The 17,442-nt window shown below is 42.0% G+C and overlaps 1 protein-coding gene across 2 annotated transcripts in view; it reads left to right on the top strand.

Moving 5' to 3' along the window:
- The window catches only part of rasal2 (RAS protein activator like 2), a 168,558-nt gene that overhangs the window by 18,186 nt on the left and 132,930 nt on the right, over nucleotides 1-17,442 (top strand). The window contains exon 2 of one of the 2 annotated variants that reach the window (XM_060931044.1): nucleotides 16,020-16,042. The exons of the other annotated variant lie outside the window; for it this stretch is intronic. Within the exon in view, the coding sequence (XP_060787027.1) occupies nucleotides 16,020-16,042 (23 nt within the window). The remainder of the gene's footprint in view (nucleotides 1-16,019; nucleotides 16,043-17,442) is intronic. 2 annotated transcript variants of the gene reach the window in all.

Below are 17,442 nucleotides of genomic sequence, written 5' to 3'. Positions count from 1 at the left end.
TGAGATGATGATGATGATGTCTTAAATATTTTTGCTACTTTCTCTTGATTGCCTGCACCAAATGACCCCTTATTTTAAAGGTAATACACTGTATACAGTATTTAGAATATTCAATAACACAGCTTTTCATTTTGTGCTGACATGCCCATGTTGAGGAAATAATCATGAGGGTGTACTGAACCCAACATTTAACATCCATCCATTATCTGTAGCCACTACAGGGTCGCAGGCAAGCTGGAGCCTATCCCAGCTGACTATGGGCGAGAGGCAGGGTACGCCCTGGACAAGTTGCCAGGTTATCGCAGGGCTGACACAGAGACAAACAACCATTCACATTCACACCTAGGGTCAATCTAGAGCCACCAATTTCTCTCAAAACCTTCTTGCTGTGAGGCGGCAGTGCTAACCTGCATGTCTTTGGACTGTGGGGGAAACCGGAGCACCCGGAGGAAACCCACGCAGACATGGGGAGAACATGCAAACTCCGCACAGAAAGGCCCTCACCAGCTTCTGGGCTTGAACCCAGAACCTTCTTGCTGTGAGGTGACAGTGCTAACCACTACACCACCGTACCACCCCCAGCATTTAACATTCGTCAGAAATTCAGTGGGAAAATGTACACAGTAAAAACTTTGGTTAAAGCTATAATATTTGTGTTATTCCTAAACATCCATTATCCGTTGCCACTTATCCTGTGCAGGGTCGCAGGCAAGCTGGAGCCTATCCCAGCTGACTATGGGTGAGAGGCGGGGTACACCCTGGACAAGTCACCAGATCATCACACAGCTGACACATAGAGACAAACAACCATTCACACCTACAGTCAATTTAGAGCCACCAATTAGCCTAACCTGCATGTCTTTGGACTGTGGGGGAAAACGGAGCACCCAGAGGAAACATGCAGACACAGGGAGAACATGCAAACTCCACACAGAAAGGCCCTGTTGGCCGCTGGGCTCGAACCCAGAACCCACTTGCGGTGAGGCGACAGTGCTAACCACTATGCCACCATGCCGCCCCTTATTCCTAAACAGTGGCCTTTAATGGTGGTAATCTTAGAAGATGAGTAAAGCTGTTCTCGTCACTAAGAACTTGGTAGGGCCTCACTGTGCTCTCAAAACAACCTCAATTCTTCATGGCGTGGATTCCACAAGATGTTGGAAATATTCCTTTGAGATTCTGGTCCATGTTGTGCAATTCCTACAGATTTCATGATGCAAATCTCTGTTCTAACCCATCCTCAAAGTGTCAACTTGGATTCAGATCCAGTGACTGGGAAGGCCATTGAAGAACATTGAACTCCTCATCATGAAGCCAGTTCGAGATGATTGTTGCTTTGTGACCTGGTATATTATGCTGGAAGTAGTCATTAGAAGATGGCAAATTGTGGCCATGAAGGATGCATGTGGTCAGCAACAATACTCTCAGACCGTGGCATTCAAGCGATGATTGATTTGGTAGCTTACTAATGAGCCCAAAGTACCCCAAGAAAACATTCCCCACACCATTACACCACCTCCACCTTATAAAATGCTTGGTGTGTGCATACCGTATTATATGTTTTGTTTTGTTTTCCTCCCCTGAAGCTTCCTTGCTCCAGAATGTCAGACAAATATGAAATGCTGAGCAGTTTTACTGCGGTTACAATCTCCTTACTGTTCATTTAATCATCAGTTTTGATTGATTGATCTCCTTCAACTTAAAAACAAAATGGTCTTTTCTGCTTCTCCATCATCCTCATGAACATTGACGCTTGGGGAGAAAAGAGGGCTCTGAAAGATCTCTCAGACACGTCTCCATTACATCCAGATTCTCAGGTGGCAGAGGTTTTGGCCTCTAATAACATATATAATTAGGCACTGCCTAAAAGTGGATCTCCTGATGTGTATGAGCAAAATATTTGCAAAGGCACAAAATAAACCTGAATAGAATAATATTATTTAAATAATATTGGCTGGGGTTGAGTGGCCTATTGGATATATTCTATTCAGCTAGCATGATATTGAACGAGTCAAAGACAAGTTCAACATCATGCTAGCTGAATGGAATATATCTGATATACCTAAAAAAAAAAAGCAGCCATTATTATTAATAATATACATACACATTTTCTGCATATCAGCATTCTCGAAGGCCAACGCTAGCTTACCCGCAAGTTGGTGCTGTTAGCACAGCAGTGAAGTCACCTTCCAGTCGGTGTAGGGTTCATCAGCGCGACACTGAATTCATCTTCCAGAAGCTGTAGCATTCATCAGTAGCACAGGCTAACAACCGAGAAACTAAGATTTCTGTCCCAAGACTCTTCTTCCATGCACACTTGCCGCAGCATTTTTCACTCAGACTTCAGTATTCATTTCCATGTGTAATTTACTTAATTACTTTTAAAATCAACATCGACAACTACACACAACGGAGCGACCTGGCAGCCAAAATTCTCTCAAAATGTTCCGTTTTTAATGAAGCAAACCTTACGGCCATGTTTGTTTACAAAATGTCAGTCAATTGCTAGCACAGAAGTTTTGCATCTCTGATGTGTCTCTTTTCCAGTTTTTCGATGTCTGATGGTATGTTTTTCGATGTCTGTTGGTATGTTTTTCTCTTATAAATATGCATGAAGAATATATAATGAAGTTTTGGTAGCCTTTCGGGTGTTTAGCGCGTCTTTTAGTTTCAGTTTTCAGTTTATTTATTTAGTGCTTGAACCTAGCACTGGATTAGCCTCGTCTTCTCTCTTTCCCGGCTAACAAAGAAATGGTTCTGTGCATGCGCAGCAGAAAAGCTTTGTTATTGGATCTTCACATGAGCTCTGACGTGTGACGTTGTGTTGTCTTGACAATGTGCAATATTTTAACAATATTACATGCTCATTCTCCATTGGGGAGAGTGGCATAATACATGGAGGATAAGCGATATGATAATATTGCATGCCATCAAGAAACTCACTAGAAGGGAATAGAATACATGTTTTTATTCCATGGAAAAAGTGTTCCACATGTATAATAATATAGCTTATGAACCATCGGATTGTGTGGTGTCCTGTATTTTGCGTCAATAAATTGCTGCATTGTTTTGTGATGTTATTGTGATACCAATAATGAGATACATGTCTGAGTTATGAATACAGTGGTGCTTTGAAAGTTTGTGAATCCTTTAGAATTTTCTATATTTCTGCATAAATATGCCCTGAAACATCATCAGATTTTCACACAAGTCCTAAAAGTAGATAAAAACAATCCAGTTAAACAAATGAGACAAAAATATTACACTTGGTCATTTATTTATTGAGGAAAATGATCCAATATTACATATCTGTGAGTGGCAAAAGTATGTGAACCTCTAGGATTAGCAGTTAATTTGAAGGTGAAATTAGAGTCAGGTGTTTTCAATCAATGGGATGGCAATCAGATGTGAGTGGGCACCCTGTTTTATTTAATGAACAGGGATCTATCGGACTCTGATCTTCACAACACATGTTTGTGGAAGTGTATCATGGCACGAACAAAAGATTTCTGAGGACCTCAGAAAAAGCATTGTTGATGCTCATCAGGCTGGAAAAGGTTATAAAACCATCTCTAAAGAGTTTGGACTCCACCAGTCCACAGTCAGACAGATTGTGCACAGATGGGGGAAATTCAAGACCATTGTTACCCTCCCCAGGAGTGGTCGACCAACAAAGATCACGCCAAGAGCAAGGTGTGTAATAGTCAGCGAGGTCACAAAGGACCCCCAGAGTAACTTCTCAGCAACTGAAGGCCTTGCTCACATTGGCTAATGTTAATGTTCATGAGTCCACCATCAGGAGAACTTACTTTACTTAGTTAATCCTCTTCACGCATGGATGCGCATAAGGCCGCCACCAGAGCTTGCCACCGTGGTCTGTCAGAAGCACACTTCTCTAGGTAACCCCAGGTCCATCTCTGCTCCTTCATCTCCTTTCCACAGTCCTCCTCCAGGTCTCTTTTGGTCTGCCCCTGTTTTGCCGGCCGTCTGGAGTCCATCTGAGGACTGCTGTCTGTAGTGATGCTGGTGGCATGCGCAGCACGTGTCCAATCCATCTCCATCGGCGCAGTTGAACTTTTTGTGTGATGGATTTTGTCGAAGTTTTTCTGTGCAGTTCAGCGCTGGAAATAGTGTTTGGCCAAAAGATTTTCAGAATTCTTCTGAGGCAGCAGTTCTGGAAGACTTCCAATTTGTGGCTGATGGTCTTGGTCATTTTCCATGATTCTGAGCCATACAGGAGAGTGCTCAGGATGTTGCTTTTGAAGAGCCTGATCTTGGTGGTGGTGCTACTGATGTTCTTCGCTCTCCAAGTGCTTCTCAGTGCTGCAAGGTCTGGCTGGCTTTGGAAATTCTTGCTCTGATCTCCTCCTCTGCATCGCCATTCCTGCTCATTTTGGATCCCAAATAAGTGAAGTGTTCTACATCTTCTGTTTCTTCCCCATTGATGATAATGGCTGCTTCTGTCCTGCTGTTCATTCTGAGGTGCTTGGTCTCCTTGGTGCTGATCTTCAGCCTAATCTGCTCTGCTGTACTTGCCATGGTGGTGATCTTGGCCTGCAAGTCTTGATGTCGGTGGGAGAGCAGTGCCACGTCGTCCGCAAAATCCAGATCTTCAGGGCATGAGGTGATTTGTCCAGCAGATTCCTCTTCTTCCCTCTGCAACTGTCTTCTTCATGATCCAGTCCATTCCTAGGATAAACAGAAATGGAGAGAGAATGCATCCTTGCTTCATGCCGCTGTTTATGTAGAATGTCTCTGTCAGTTCCGTGTTGCAAATTACTTTTGATACAAGGTCTTGGTGCAGCATCTTCACAGTGTTCACCACCTTCTCTGGGATGCCGTACTGGCAAAGAATCCTCCACAAGGAGTCACGGTGGATACTGTCGAAAGCCTTTTCCATATCCATAAAATTGGCGTAGATGGGGCATTCCACTCCTTGCTCTGTTCTAGGATCTGCTGCAGTGTAAAAATGTGGTCTGCACAGGATCGGTTTGGTCTAAATCCTGCTTGCTCCTGTCTGATGTGACTCTCCAGTACCTGTACCAGTCTTGTGTGGATGACTTTGCTGAGAATCTTGCTGGTGATGGAGAGCAATGTGATCCCCCGTCAGCTGTTGCAATCTGCAAGGTCTCCTTTCTTGGGAAGTTTGACGATCAATCCAATCTTCTACTCTCTGGCCCAGTTTCCCTCTCCCAGATGTCATCAGGAGAACACTGAACAATGGTGTGCATGGCAGGGTTGCAAGGAGAAAGCCACTGCTCTCCAAAATGAACACTGCTGCTTGTCTGCAGTTTGCTAAAGATCACGTGGACAAGCCAGAAGGCTATTGGAAAATGTTTTGTGGATGGATGAGACCAAAATAGAAATTTTTGGTTCAAATGAGAAGCGTTATGTTTGGAGAGAGGAAAATACTGCATTCTAGCATAAGAACCTTATCCCATCTGTGAAACATGGTGGTGGTAGTATCATGTTTTGGGCCTGTTTTGCTGCATCTGGGCCAGGACAGCTTGCCATCATTGATGGAACAATTAATTCTGAATTATACCAGCGAATTCTAAAGTAAAATGTCAGGACATCTGTCCATGAACTGAATCTCAAGAGAAGGTGGGTCATGCAGCAAGACAATGACCCTAAGCACACAAGTCATTCTACTAAAGAATGGTTAAAGAAGAATAAAGTTAATGTTTTGGAATGGCCAAGTCAAAGTCCTGACCTTAATCCAATGGAAATGTTGTGGAAGGACCTGAAGCGAGCAGTTCATGTGAGGAAACCCACCAACATCCCATAGTTGAAGCCGTTCTGTACGGAGGAATGGGCTAAAATTCCTCCAAGCCGGTGCGCAGGACTGATCAACAGTTACCGGAAATGTTTAGTTGCAGTTATTGCTGCACAAGGGGGTCACACCAGATACTGAAAGCAAAGGTTCACATACTTTTGCCACTCACAGATATGTAATATTGGATCATTTTCCTCAATAAATAAATGATCAAGTATAATATTTTTGTGCCCTGTGATGACCTGGCGACTTGTCCAGGGTGTACCCCGCCTTTCGCCCGTAGTCAGCTGGGATAGGCTCCAGCTTGCCTGCGACCCTGTAGAACAGGATAAAGCGGCTAGAGATAATGAGATGAGATGAGATATAATATTTTTGTCTCATTTGTTTAACTGGGTTCTCTTTATCTACTTTTAGGACTTGTGTGAAGATCTGATGATGTTTTGCTCATATTAATGCAGAAATATAGAAAATTCTAAAGGGTTCACAAACTTTCAAGCACCACTTTACATATTTATTTATCTCTCTGACACTGCATGCCATGCACCAGAAACAACATCATGACATTTTTTATGATGTGACTCTGCTGGGTGCCTGGTGGACAGCAGTGAACCAGTGCTCTCACTTTACATCATTACTATATAGTTACAATCGAATATCAAACTTGATATGTCAAATATTTGTCTGGTTACCTCCGTCACGACCATATGCACAGCACCATTAGGACGAATTACCATGTACCTGTTCCTGAGTAGAGTGCAATCACGGCATGTGATAAGGACTCTCAGTAACACACAGACTTTGTGAAGTATATGCTCTGTACCCTGCGTTTGATGTTACCAAGCCTTGTATTCTGTGTCGCTTTTTTGGTTTTTGACCCTGTTTGTGTTTTTGGACTGTGAGTATTATATTACCTCTGATATCCTGTCTTTGCTTCACTCGACCACTGCCTGTTATTCGACTCTGCTTTGGATCTGTTTGCTAGCATGCTTTCAGTGAAACTCCTTCCTGCACTCACATCCATCTGGTACCCTTACATGACAGAAACTGTCAATTGTTCAACAAGCTAGTGCACTAATAAAACTGTTTTAACTAGTTTTACATGAAAACTATCATGAATATTTTCAATAAAATGTATTAGTAAATAATCCAATGTTATTTAAAAAAAAGCAAATAAAAAATGAGCGTGAGATTAAAAATCCATCTATCTTATGGAAATAAATATAAAAATTTCATTGTCTAGTGGTCAAGTGTTTGAGAGACTTGCACGTATGGTTGGGTTCTTTGTGGCAGAACACGTTAGTTGTTTGTACAAACGTCATACAGTCACGAAAGCCATCAAAAATCAGGTTGATGCATTTCCATATTCTCTTAAGTATGGAGCTCCACACACTTCGCACATAGGATCTTCGCTATGAATCTAGTTCAGCTCACTGATGTTCATTTTGGTAGTAAAGTACTGGTGTGTAACTCTATGCAGTTAATCTTACAAATTAGTTCTGAAGCTTTAAATTTTACAGATTGAACAAAAATTATTCCTTTTTATGCATGAGTATATTTTGTAGACATAAAAAAAAAAAACTACATTACTAAAAGAGCACTTTAACATCTGCAGCTGAACTTGGCACCTGTCCTTCATTCTAATATCGAAGGAATATAGTATAAGGTTTGAGTATAAAGTATGATTTTTCTGCCAGTGTTGTTTATTAATGTATTTTTGAAAATGGGACTCGGTGTGTTTCACATGTTCACTTGTACGTATTTGCTGTGTGTGTGGAGTTAAAGACATAAAGTGGTGCAAAGCATCAGTCGATGGCACTTGGAGATTGCTGCCAAATGATAAAATGGAAGGATGGAGACAGTCCTACTTGTAAAACAGTGTATATGTGTGCGCCTACTGCTGTAAAGCAATAGGTAGCGTTGAATAAGGGATATCCGGCAGCACAGGTTGATTACTTGATTGAGTGGTGTTTGGGGTTAAGTGATTGCCTTGTTTATAGCACTTTCAGTTTGATTGGTTGTAGGTGCAGTGAGAAATTTCTTTCTTATGAGGTGATCACTGGCACCAGGACACTATGCTTACTGCTGTGGCGCCTTTATATAAACAGACAGAAAAGAAGGAAAAGACAGGCCGTCTCGAGGCTGTGTACAGTTCCACTAGGTTACGAAATAATTTCACTGTTTAATTTTCTAATTGTTCGAGTCGCGCCATGTGCTCAAACAGGAAATGTCTGACTGTTGTGCTGAAGTGAAGGTCACATATCTCGCTGGGTTTCTGGTGCCCTCTTGTCTATTATCAGGGGTGTGCAGTTAACAGATTTAGAACAGAGCCTCTGCAGGAGCAATCAGACACACGCACTCTGTTGTCTCGCACATCCTTTTCCCATCGCATTCTGTGACCGGAGAAGCAATGCAACACACAAAGGCTCATCAGGCACTTTCAGGAAATATGAAGGCCCTTCCCTTCAGAATGTGTCTCTTATAACAATTAAACTATTTCACAATGTGGAATGCTGTTTTACCCTCCACCTGATTCCTCTTCATGAGGAAATATGGGAATCATGACTCTGTTTAAGCAGCTATTTTGTATGAAACCGGTTGCTTTGGCCAGACTGTGAAAGGAAATGGAGAGTACAGTGTGTTCCTCCCTTCACCCCGATGCAGACCTGATGGCCTCTGTGTTTAATGGGCGTGGCAGGATTTCCCTTCGCTGGTCTGTGAAACGAGAGTTTTAGTCTCTTGTATTGGTTAAAAATACACTGCCACCTATTTTTGGGAGAAAGGTTTCTCTTGTTAACGGGAAAAACACATGGTACAGTTGGAAAGATCCAGCCATGGAACTGATAACAGGTCATCTTGGTTATGGTAGTGATTACTGTGTGGAGGTCTGGATCAGGAAAAAAAATCTGTTTCACCGAAGAGATGAACATTGTTTGTTTAAACTAGATTAGATATTACCGGATTACTCTTCATTAGGAAATATGTCAATCACGACTTTATTTAAGCAGCTATTTTGTATGAAACTGGTTTGGGGGGTAGCTATGGCCTGAAGGTTAGAGAAGCAGCCTGGGTTCAAATGCTAAGGTCACGCATAGCCAGTTGATCCATGAACGCCATGGCTGGGGCTACCATGGCCATTCTGGCAGATTTTGGAGGTGATCCGTCGCATAAATCTGGGCGGAGTACATATGTAAATGAAGCAGACAGTAGCAGCGACTTATGGCCTTACGGCAATGACGGCAGTGTGTACGTTTTTTACGGCTGCAGTACGGCATAGCCAGAGCAAGACAAAATAAGCCACGTTCCTAGGTAAACTTTTCACTTTCTGTAGAATGTTCCGTGAACATTTTCAGCTCGATGGTTGAGACAGAATGCTACGGTAACCTCCGGTTGTTCTGGGTGGTGGAGGTGTGGTGAGATAAGGATCCAAAAGCAGAACACAGACAGTAATCCAATAAATAAGGTGATTTAATCCAGGGAAAAAGGGCGTGGCAAAAAAGGTAAACAGGACAAAAAAAAAAACCAAATGGTAAAAAGAGACAAAAAACTTGACAAAAACATGAGACAGGCAAAGACAAAAATGCTAGTGCAAAAAGCCATGAACAAGAAAAAACGCTTCGTGCAAAAAAAACCATGAACCAGAAAAAATGCTTGGTGCAAAAAAAACACGAACTGGAAAAATAGCTAGAACAAAAAACCATGAGACGCAAAAGAGGCACAGAAACGGCTAGAGTAGCAAATGAGACGTTCTGGCAAAGTCTGAGACCGGCCTTTAAATATGCAGCGGTGAAAACCAGGAAGTGAGTTCAGGTGAGCGCTTGGTGAACGGGGAGGCAGGCAGGTTGGAATTCCCGTCCCGGATCCGGATCGGCGCTGATGTGGGAGAACCATAATCTCCGGAGTGGATGTCCGGGGCGGAGCATGACACTGGTAGCCCACAGGAGCCTCACAGATGCCTTCACGTTTGCAACGGATGAATTCATCCAACACTTGACACACACCAATTTTCAACATGACAAAACTTTCTGGGGATGGAAACCACACCCTCCAGGTTGTCAAGGGAGCTCCCTGACTCTCACGTATTCTGATGGAAGGACCCAGAATGCGTGCCGGTTAACCCCCTGGAAGACTCAAAATCATCTATGGTGTTTACCTTTTACATCTTTGGCTGTGTCCAAAATCACTCACTACTCCTTACTCATGATCTAGGGAATTCTATATAGAGGACTATATACAGTGGTGCTTGAAAGTTTGTGAACCCTTTTCTATACAGTGCTGAGCATAAATGAGTACACCCCCTTTGAAAAGTAACATTTTAAACAATATCCCAATGAACACAATTTCCAAAATGTTGAAAAGACAAAGTTTAATATAACATCTGTTTAACTTATAACGTGAAAGTAAGGTTAATAATATAAACTTAGATTACACATTTTTCAGTTTTAGTCAAATTAGGGTGGTGCAAAAATGAGTACACCCCACAACAAAAACTACTACATCTAGTACTTTGTATGGCCTCCATGATTTTTAATGACAGCACCAAGTCTTCTAGGCATGGAATGAACAAGTTGGCAATATTTTGCAACATCAATCTTTTTCCATTCTTCAACAATGACCTCTTTTACTGACTGGATGCTGGATGGAGAGTGATGCTCAACTTGTCTCTTCAGAATTCCCCATATGTGTTCGATTGGGTTCAGATCAGGAGACATACTTGGCCACTGAATCACTTTCACCCTGTTCTTCTTCAGAAATTCAACAGTGGCCTTAAATGTGTGTTTAGTCATGTTGGAAAAGTGCACGACAACCAAGGGCATGGAGTGATGGTAGCATCTTCTCTTTCAGTATAGAGCAATATGTCTGTGAATTCATGATGCCATCAATGAAATGCAGCTCCCCGACACCAGCAGCACTCATGCAGCCCCACATAAGGACACTGCCACCACCATGTTTCACTGGAGGCACCATGCATTTTTCTTTGTATTCCTCACCTTTGCAACGCCATACAGTTTTGAAGCCATCAGTTCCAAAAACATTTATCTTGGTCTCATCACTCCAGAGTATAGAGTCCCAGTAGTCTTCATCTTTGTCAGCATGGGCCCTGGCAAACTCTAGGCAGGCTTTTTTGTGCCTGGGCTTTAGGAGAGGCTTCTTTTGTGGATGGCATCCATGCATGCCATTCCTCTGCAGTGTACGCCGTATTGTGTCACGGGAAATAGTCACCTCAGTTTGGCTTTCTACTTCTTTTCTTTAGATAACTGCAGTGAACTTGCATGCCGATTTTCTTCAACCCTTCTTGTCAGAAGACGCTCCTGTTGAGGTGTTAACTTCCGTGGACGACCTGGACATCTCTATGAGATGGTTGCAGTTCCATCTTTCTTAAACTTTTGTACCACTTTTGCTACAGTATTCTGACTGATAAGTAAAGCTTTGCTGATCTTCTTGTAGCCTTCACCTTTGTGATGTAAAGAAATTATTTTCTTTGGGGAATTCTGAAGAGAGAAGTTGAGCATCACTCTCCATCCAGCATCCAGTCACTAAAAGAGGTCATTGTTGAAGAATGGAAAAAGATTGATGTTGCAAAATGTCGCCAACTTGTTCATTCCATGCCTAGAAGACTTGGTGCTGTCATTAAAAATCATGGAGGCCATACAAAGTACTAGATGTAGTAGTTTTTGTTATGGGGTGTACTCGTTTTTGCACCACCCTAATTTGAGTAAAACTGAAAAAATGTGTAATCTAAGTTTTTATATTATTAACCTTGCTTTCACGTTATAAGTTAAACAGATGTTATATTAAATTTTCAACATTTTGGAAATTGTTTGTGTTCACTGAGATATTGTTTAAAATGTTACTTTTCAAAGGGGGTGCACTCATTTACGCTGAGCACTGTATTTCTGCATAAATATGACCTAAAACATCATCAGATTTTCACACAAGTCCTAAAAGTAGATAAAGAGAGCCCAGTTAAACAAATGAGACAAAAATATTATACTTGGTCATTTATTTATTGAGGAAAATGAGCCAATATTACATATGTGAGTGGCAAAAGTATGTGAACCTTTGCTTTCAGTATCTGGTGTGACCCCCTTGTGCAGCAATAACTGCAACTAAATGTTTCTGGTAACTGTTGATCAGTCCTGCACACCAGCTTGGAGGAATTTTAGCCCATTCCTCCATACAGAACAGCTTCAGCTCTGGGATGTTGGTGGGTTTCTTCACATGAACTGTTCGATTCAGTTCCTTTCACAACATTTCCATTGGATTAAGGTTAGGACTTTGACTTGGCCATTCCAGAACATTAACTTTATTCTTCTTTAACCATTCTTTGGTAGAATGACTTGTGTGCTTAGGGTTGTTGTCTTGCTGCATGACCCACCTTCTCTTGAGATTCAGTTCATGAATAGATGTCCTGACATTTTCCTTTAGAATTTGCTGGTATAATTCAGAATTCATTGTTCCATCAATGATGGCAAGCCGTCCTGGCCCAGATGCAGCAAAACAGGCCCAAACCATGATACTACATCCAAATGGGCAAAGGCAATTAGAATATTTGTTTGGCAGAGGTTGGCACTCAGTGAATGTTGTAGCAATAGAGAGGACACAGTTTATTCCAAAGGTACCATTTATTGAAATAGCTGACACGAATCAGCAAACTAATACTGATCAGATATCGCAACAATAGCAGCCAAGAAATAATTCAATATAAATGGTGATACAATGTATACAGGTAATAATCAGTAGTGTATATCAGCGTTTCTCAACCTTTTTTCAGTCACGGCACCCTTCAGAAGTATGCAAATTCTCAAGGCACCCCCATATAAAATATACGCAGTCATGCTGACCATACGCTGACCCCGGCAGTGACGTTGTGACATGGGAAAGGGGGCCATGAGACAAATTTTGATGATGCATGAGGCGGCGATGATCTGCATTAGTGTAACTATTGTTTTTTGGAATTTTAATTCATTTTATTGATTTCAATGTTAGAATAAATCATTTTTTGATGGCACCCCTAACGAAGCCAGACGGCACCCCAGGTTGCCGCGGCACCCTGCACCCCAGTTGAGAAAGGCTGGTGTATATGATGATAACTAAAGCACTAATGGTGATCAGAAGTAATAGGCTATATGCAAGTTTACAGAGTAGTTGTTTGGCGACTGAAAGTGCACCGTCTGTTATCTGAAGACAGCATGGAGCACAGGTCCAGGGAGAAAACAGTTCTGTTCCTTTTGCTTCTACAGCTCGTCAGCTGAAGATCTTTGGTGTCCCATTGGTCGTCCGATGATCTGGAAGGAATCTTGTTTGTAGTTCGTCGATGTTGCGAAAGGGAAAAGGGATCTGGTCACCTTTTCTCTTTAAAATACTGCGTGGGCTGCAGTAACTAACCGGTTCAGTTATTAGTACAACTATGCGAAGATCAAATACATTGAACTTTGGCTAAAATCCGGTATCAGTAGCTCGTTCTTTGTTCTCCTGTAGCACAGTTGCATGACGTCTCTTTCACGTGTGGAAACCCACCGCCAGAGAGACTGGAGTTTCGATTTCGCCACGGGTTTTAAGCACAGTCATGACGTCACTATATTTGGTATCCAGTATCGTCTCTGTATCCAATACCATTACAGGGAGTCAGAAGAATGGGCGGAGATAGAACGTAGCATCAAGTACAGGGATTGGTGTGTTCAATGCTGTACAGTGAAAGAGGGAAGATGGTTACTATGGCTACGGCATGGCAGCCCCCCCCTGACAGATGGGATAAGGTTCTTATGCTGGAATGCAGTATTTTCCTTTCTCCAAACATAACGCTTCTCATTTAAACCAAAAAATTATATTTTGATCTCATCCGTCCACAAAACATTTTTCCAATAGCCTTCTGGCTTGTCCACGTGATCTTTAGCAAACTGCAGATGAGCAGCAATGTTCTTTTTGGAGAGCAGTGGCTTTCTCCTTGCAACCCTGCCATGCATACCATTGTTGTTCAGTGTTCTCCTGATGGTGGAGTCATGAACATTAACATTAGCCAATGTGAGAAAGGCCTTCAGTTGCTTAGAAGTTACCCTGGGGTCCTTTGTGACCTCGCCAACTATTACACGCCTTGCTCTTGGAGTGATCTTCGTTGGTCGACCACTCCTGGGGAGGCTAACAATGGTCTTGAATTTCCTCCATTTGTACACAATCTGTCTGGCTGTGGATTGGTGGAGTCCAAACTCTTTAGAGATGGTTTTGTAACCTTTTCCAGCCTGATGAGCATCAGCAATGCTTTTTCTGAGGTCCTCAGAAATCTCCTTTGTTCGTGCCATGATACACTTCCACAAACATGTGTTGTGAAGCTCAGACTTTGATAGATCCCTGTTCTTTAAATAAAACCGGGTGCCCACTCACACCTGATTGTCATCCCATTGATTGAAAACACCTGACTCTAATTTCACCTTCAAATTAACTGTTACTCCTAGAGGTTCACATACTTTTGCCACTCACAGATATGTAATATCGGATCATTTTTCTCAATAAATAAATGGCCAAGTATAATATTTTGTCTCATTTGTTTAACTGGGTTCTCTTTATCTACTTTTAGGACTTGTGTGAAAATCTGATGATGTTTTAGGTCATATTTATGCAGAAATATAGAAATTTCTAAAGGGTTCACAAACTTTCAAGCACCACTGTAGTGAGGTCATTGTTAATGAAAAAAAAAAACCACTTTCAGACACGACTCCGCCGCACCGTTATTTACATCATTACTGTCGCAGAATAAAACGTCCTTGATCAGTCGGCTGGTGGGTTTTCAAAAATAATAAATACATGCATGTATTTTTGTGATAAACCCATATTATACTGAGCATATTCCCCACGTTAATAAATACAAAGTACATTGTGTCTGCTGTATCTTTCAGTTCTTTTAAATCAGAGTTGAATACTTTCTTGGGTGGCATGGTGGTGTAGTGGTTAGGGCTGTCGCCTCACAGCAAGAAGGTCCGGGTTCGAGCCCCGTGGCCGGTGAGGGCCTTTCTGTGCGGAGTTTGCATGTTCTCCCCGTGTCCGCGTGGGTTTCCTCCGGGTGCTCCGGTTTCCCCCACAGTCCAAAGACATGCAGGTTAGGTTAACTGGTGGCTCTAAATTGACCGTAGGTGTGAATGTGAGTGTGAATGGTTGTCTGTGTCTATGTGTCAGCCCTGTGATGACCTGGCGACTTGTCCAGGGTGTACCCCGCCTCTCGCCCGTAGTCAGCTGGGATAGGCTCCAGCTTGCCTGCGACCCTGTAGAACAGGATAAAGCGGCTAGAGATAATGAGATGAGATACTTTCTTCATTGCCGTTGCCTTTTATTAAATCAAATTTTGATTAATTCCTCACTCTGCATTGTAACTTATCATTTGTATTTTGTCTTATTCTATATTAGCTTATTTTCTATTCTTTTACTATTTTTAATTGTACTTGCATGTCCGTTTATAATGTGTTTCTTTCTCCGTCCATTCACCCCCACACACTTTTTTTTTTTTCCCTTTCAGCACGACCACAATGCATGATGCAGTCCGCAATGCATGATTTCTTGGTTAGTGACCATCGGTTGTACACGGTGCATTGTGGGATACTATGAGCCCACTATATATATAGGGTGTAATAATTCTCACTATATGTTTGGACAGCACTACAAAATGGCGAACTCACTATATAGTCCACTATATAGCAAGTAGTGAGTGATTCCGGCTATGTGAGACCTTAGCTAAAGGGTCGCCGATTCGATTCCCAGGACCAGCAGGAAAACTCAAGGCTGAAGTGCCCTTGAGCAAGGCACCTAACCCCCAACTGCTCACTGGGCGCTGTAGTGTAGCTGACCACTGCTGTGGGTATGTGTGTTTGCTTATTTCACTGTGCTCGAGTGTACATGTGACCAAAAAAAAAGGCTTCGACTAGATTAGAAAGTTTGCTTCCCGTAGTTCTAATGCTGATTTGATCAGGTTTAGCCTTGCATTTATCTTCTTAATGTAGTCTTTAGGTTTCTCTGCTTCACCTGACTTCGGGGACCTGTTTATAGTGAGGAGCCATTCCAACTTCCCTGTTGTTAGAGCTCAGCTAAGAGGGATTTACTGTACGTCTCACCTGGAACCAATACAGTGTGGAAAAGTAATTCTGTTAGTGCTGGATTGGCCTTAGCACAGCTTTCAGCCTTTTAAATGCAGCCTTTAACTCTGCTCTCTCTCTCTCTCTCTCTCTCTCTCTCTCTCTCTCTCTCTCTCTCTCATCAGGCTCACTTACAGGATTGTTTATGGTGAGGTGCTATTTATGTCCCTTGGTTTCCTGTACAGAACATAGCTGTGCTGAAAGCAGGTGCTGCCTCAGTGCATGCGTAGTCGTCTCATTTTTCCTCTACTGTAAAGTAAATGCCTTTTTTTTTAATGTCAGATGTACCACATATCTCTGAAGCAGCACCAACACGCTCACCTACAGCTATCAGCTTTCATAAGACTCAGAGTTCAAGTGCATAGTAATAACCCTGATATTTTATATTTCCCATCAGAACAGCATAGGTTAAGCCATGAAAAGAAAACACCATATCAAACTCTTATCATAAATATTTGTGTGAGCAAATGAATGATTGATTGATTGATTGATTGATTGATTTTTTAATTGAATCTTTGGCATTTGAGTTTATATTCTGAAAATTGATAATTGATATATAATCACAGTGTGATCCTCAGAATCAAAATTCAACAAAAGATACGAACGCACGGAGAGGTGGAGATGAGATTCAATGACGCTGGAAATGAAACGGTGAGCAAAAACTAGGTGGTCTGTGATGACTAATCCAATCCAAAACCACCTTCTGTCGTACTAAATGGTGGCACTGCATGGTGACTTCCTCTTCTTGTTGTTTAGTTCTGTATTGTAGCCTGATTTGTTTAAACAGGTGTGGTGTGTTTTTAAGTCTTAATATATTATTCAGTGCAGTAGTACAAAGTTTGTGGCTGAGCCTATTTTTCAGGCTTTGTTTGCTTTTCAGATTAATCATACTGCAACCCTAAAAAGGAAACGTGACCTTTATTCTGTCATCATTTACATCCTGTGGGATGATGATGATGATGATGATGACGGTGATGATGATGATCGTATTTGTCCTTGAGCACTTGGGGCTGGAACTATTTCAGTCCTGCAGCAGTGCTCAAGGGGTGCTGGTGTTTAATAACCACTTTCACACCCAGCTTCTGGGCACCTGGTTCATGCTGCAGATGTAACAAGGTGTTAATTGCTACAGTCCAGACACAACATCTCCTGAGGGCTGTCGGAGCACCGGAAATGCTGCAACAGGAAATCAAGCCTTTATTGGTCATTTTGTTGAATAAGATGATGCTCATGACCTGAACAATTAGGATACCTGCAATTGACGCTTAGAAGGCAGCAGTATAAGCAATCGATAAACTTTTTTTGGCGTTAATATTTTTTTTAGTATTCCAAGTCCAATTATATGGCATGTTTTTCATTCTCAGCTACATTCAACGACTTGCATTTGTGTTTCTTCCAGGGTAGCACATTCCCCTTGGTAGATGTGCGTTAGTATCTTTAAGAGGTGTAAAGTGCGTGTAAACAGGAAACTGGAGTAAGGAAATAGCTGTGTGTTCCTCACTGGGAGTCCTACATTTGCACAGAACAGCTGCTTCCATTCAGCCTGCT

The sequence above is a fragment of the Neoarius graeffei genome, chromosome 1 (genome assembly GCF_027579695.1).
Source record: "Neoarius graeffei isolate fNeoGra1 chromosome 1, fNeoGra1.pri, whole genome shotgun sequence".
Classification (NCBI taxonomy): domain Eukaryota; kingdom Metazoa; phylum Chordata; class Actinopteri; order Siluriformes; family Ariidae; genus Neoarius; species Neoarius graeffei.
This window is presented reverse-complemented; position numbering and strand designations above follow the sequence as displayed.